Source organism: Cynocephalus volans, chromosome 12 (genome assembly GCF_027409185.1).
Source record: "Cynocephalus volans isolate mCynVol1 chromosome 12, mCynVol1.pri, whole genome shotgun sequence".
Classification (NCBI taxonomy): Eukaryota; Metazoa; Chordata; class Mammalia; order Dermoptera; family Cynocephalidae; genus Cynocephalus; species Cynocephalus volans.
This window is the reverse complement of record NC_084471.1, coordinates 101,871,519-101,875,801: the sequence shown is the minus strand read 5'-3', so window position 1 is coordinate 101,875,801 and position 4,283 is coordinate 101,871,519. Positions and strand designations below refer to the sequence as shown.

The 4,283-nt window shown below is 35.0% G+C and overlaps 1 protein-coding gene across 1 annotated transcript; it reads right to left on the bottom strand.

Moving 5' to 3' along the window:
* Nucleotides 1–411: 411 nt before the first annotated feature.
* On the bottom strand, nt 412–1,329 carry LOC134391783 (olfactory receptor 1165-like). Its single transcript, XM_063115726.1, has one exon. The coding sequence runs from the start codon at nt 1,327–1,329 to the stop codon at nt 412–414; it is 918 nt and encodes a 305-aa protein (XP_062971796.1).
* Nucleotides 1,330–4,283: the final 2,954 nt, after the last annotated feature.

Here is a 4,283-nt window from a genome sequence, read left to right as displayed (position 1 = left end):
AAATAGCACATAAAATATGAGACTATTATTTTGGAGAAAAGAAATATTTACTAAACAGCATATTAAAAGCACTTCCCTGTATTAAGGAACACTTTGATAAATTGTGCATCAAGAAAAATAAGGAAATCTGTACACCTAAGTACATTATCAAGACAGTGAATAGACACATCACAATTGGGGAAGAAATATAGTGCATGTGTGATAAAATGGACTGTATATTCAGAGAATCAATTTATACAAATTTCAAACAGAGGCCCCATTAAAATTTATACTTATGGGCTATTTGTAAGGTGCTGATAACGTTCTGACTTTTCTTTCCTGGAGAAAGTAACGTAGAGAATTAGTATTCAAAAGTACTTATCTAAACAGTGTCTTATTTCATGAAGTGTGTGTATCTGCTCCTGTGAGTGATTACATTGAGTGAGAAAGCACTTTGGTGTGAATTAACATCTTGACAGCCTCCTTTACATCTTTATTTCTAACGCTGTAGATAAGAGGATTTAGCATAGGGATCACAATGGTGTAAAACAAAGTGGCTACTTTAATGAGGATCCATGAGCCCTTAGATTTGGGCACACAATAGAGAACAAGAAGAATCCCATGGAAAATGGTGATGGCAGTCAGGTGAGAGGCACAGGTGGAGAAGGCTTTCCGAAAAACACCCTTAGAAGGTATCTTGATGATGGTGACAACTATGAAGGCATAGGAAGTTAAGATAACAAGGAGGCTACAAGCCTCATTGAATGTAGAAATGACTAACATCACCATCAGGCTGAAGTGCGTGTCAGAGCAGGATACAGACAGGAGGGCCGAAAACTCACAGCAATAGTGATTTATGGTAGATCCACAGTAGGATAGCTCCAAAAGGCAGTATGTGAGAGTCAAGGAACAGAGTGAACCCCATATGTAAGTTCCAGCTACGAGGAGAGCACAGAGCTTAGGAGACATAGCGACTGTGTAGAGCAGGGGGTTACAAACAGCCACAAACCGGTCATAGGCCATCACTGTTAACATGAACACTTCTGTAATCACAAATGTGCAGCCGATGAAAAATTGAATCATGCAACTCAAGAAGGACACAGTCTTGGTTTTCATATTTACTGAGGAATAACAGAGATCGAGGAAAGATAAATGACTGAGGAAAAAGTACATTGGGGTGTGGAGTTTGGGACTGACCCTGATGATCAAAATCATTCCCAAGTTTCCAAACACAGTGACAGTGTAGATGGCCAAGAACAGCAGGAAGAGGGGCACCTTGAGGGGTGGGAACTCTGAGAAGCCCAACAGGACAAAAGTGGCTCCAGCACTCACATTTCTCCCAGTCAGCATTGCCGTTCCTCTTGTAGGAAAATCAGAGATTTCATCCTGAGCAGCCAGACAGAACAGAGAGAGTAGGGATGAGGGAATGGAGGCAGCTCCCAATGACTCACCGTTCTTGTGTGGATTGTAAAATACAAGGATTCAGGTTTTTGTTTTTGTTTTTTGTTTGTTTGTTTAGGGATTTTTTGCTTTTATTTTTCCCCATTTGAACCTCTCTTTGGCCACTTACTGGCTTCTTAAATATGGATTACTTTCTTTACCCTTCACTGACTCAATTCCACATTTTTAAAACAAGAAAGGAGGCTATCTCCTAATGTTCTTTTACAGATTATATACATATCTGTGCTTACTGAATGCTTACAAAATTTCTGACCCTGAGTAAAGATTAAACAATTATCATTTAATATATGAATTTCACTTACAGTTCAGTCATTGACAAAGAAAGCATAAGAGGAATCAAAGAATAACAGTAAAATACAACTTCGTTCATGGCAATAGGACAGACTAAAAGAGATGCACGTACAGAGCCTGCCACTGGGGATATTAAAAGTATGTTTCTATGCTGGTATTTCATTTTTTAAGACAGTGATGAGAACATTGTATTAATAAGTTTCCTCAGTTAAACTGGTACTAAGCTGTCATTCCCAATTCCGTATGACTATTTTAAAGTGTTAGCTTTTCTAGTAATAACCTAACAGAAATATGAAGTGGTGCAGAGAAGGAAAAGGAAATGTTATGAAAAACGATTACACAGTAAAGTGTTGGATATACTAATTACCCTGATTTGAGCATCACGTATTGCACACGGGTATTGATATTCAACTCTATACCCCATAGATATGGCCAATCAATAAGTTTCCAAAAAATGTTATTTAAAAGAAAAAAAAAAAACTAAATGAAAGACAAGAAGTGGAAAACATAATCAGAGGCATGTTAAAAACAGCTTTCTTTCCTGATTCCCTTCTAACTTTTCCACCTGTCGTAGATACACTTTTCTAACTGGATCAGAAGCCATCAACAGAAAATCTTTATTTTCTCTTTCTCCGTCTGCATCTGATTCCCTTTTAATACCAGATTCCCATTGTTAGAAAGGCAGTTAGGGTGAAGTGAAAGAGATGCTCAAAATGTGCTGCTGTATTTATTCCCACCCCAACACCCACTACTCAGCAGGTAACACTGGATCTTCAGTCTGTCTGCCTTCTCCCGCCTGTAACACTGATACTATTTTCACTTTATTTTGCGGATGGTGCTCAAATCCTCATAACATTTTTAAAATGACGTTCTTACAAAACCCTTAAAACCTAAGCACTCTGTCTGGATTTCCATCATATCTAAAGTCCGAGCACATCCAGACTCTTCACTGCTCCTCCCTTTATTTTCTCACTCCTGCATTTTTTTATCCTTTTCACACACAAAACGTGTTCTTTTGTTATATAATGACATCGACAAAGTATCTCTTCTAACAAGAATGACCTCTTTTTCCATCGAACTCTATGCACTATTACCTTTTAATGTCAAGTTCCAGGCAACACTGTTCCAGAAATCCTTGATTAATCCAGATTTCACAGTTATACTGCTCTGATTTGCTTCCACCTTTTCCTACATGGCCTCAAAATCACAATTATTATACATAGTTTGGCATATTTATCTACATTTTCATAAGTTTTTCGTTCTTCTGCTAAGATTTTTTAAGTTGAGACAAGTAACTAATATTACTGTAATATTCTCCAAAGTGATGAAACCTTATTAGAATACACATGTAAGGTGCCAAGACAAATCCACCTTAAGATTCTTAAAGGTGTAGGAAATTAAGATCCATACCTTGTATTCTTATTCTCAAATTAATCAGATGTATACCACTGGACTGCTAATAAGATCACACAGACGTTTCTATGCCAAAATTATTATATTTCCCATTTCAGGTTTTTTCACCTAAGAATTAAAATACAACACTTAGATTAGGAACTCCCCAGAAGACAAATATCCTTTATAGACTTATTTACTGAAGGCTCCTTTTATTCAAATAATAAAATTGTCAAACAAATTTTTCTCAAAAATTAACTTTTTATAAAAATTGTTCTAGTTTCTAATAGGTAACAGGATTTTCCTTTAAAGAATATGCCACTAAAGTTACAGAGAAATTACATTTTCCCTGATTATAAAATGAAAATCATAGACAGCATAAGAAACTCTTAAATGTGAGTCAGATTTGAAGACTAAATTCAGGTACAGTGTTGTATGTTTTAAAACTAAATGCATGACCTTGGGGAATCACACCCTAGAGAATCTTGATAGGGGTTTGCAATGAGCTGCAAACATGACAATTAGAAGAAAGTCCCTTCTTCCTAATTTAGGATATCATTAATTTTAAGTCTTTGTATCATATGGGAAGGTTGAAAAAATTGTTTATCTGATTTTAGAAAAATAGGAATAACATTAATCATACAATTTAATTCATTATGTATTCATTAAAAATACAAAACTGACGAAATTCGCAAACTGAAAATCACAGTCCTATTTCAATAAACCAGACATAGTACAATTAGTGAGTTTTGCACCTTCAGTTTCTTTTATATTCCTAGCTTTGTAAGTCAGAATTTCTTGTAAAGAACTTACTCAACAACATTCTGCATATCGACATGATATTGTGCCCTTGTCATTTAACATTCCATATTAATGTTTCATTTTTTAATTAAAACTCATTTTGAACATACATTTTTTAATGAGGCAATTCATAGGTTTATTGAATAATAGAGTGTATCAGTTTTCAGTTGCAGTATTTCTATCTGGAATTATATCAGGACTCTATGGGGATATATACTTACAGATTTCTGTTAATGTGCATGATTTAGACAAATTGTCCTAAGTTATATTTTATGAAAAATTGTTCTACTTTAGTTTTTTAATTATACTTTTACTGAATGTAAACTACAAGACATGAAGTTAAATTTTTTCAACCCATT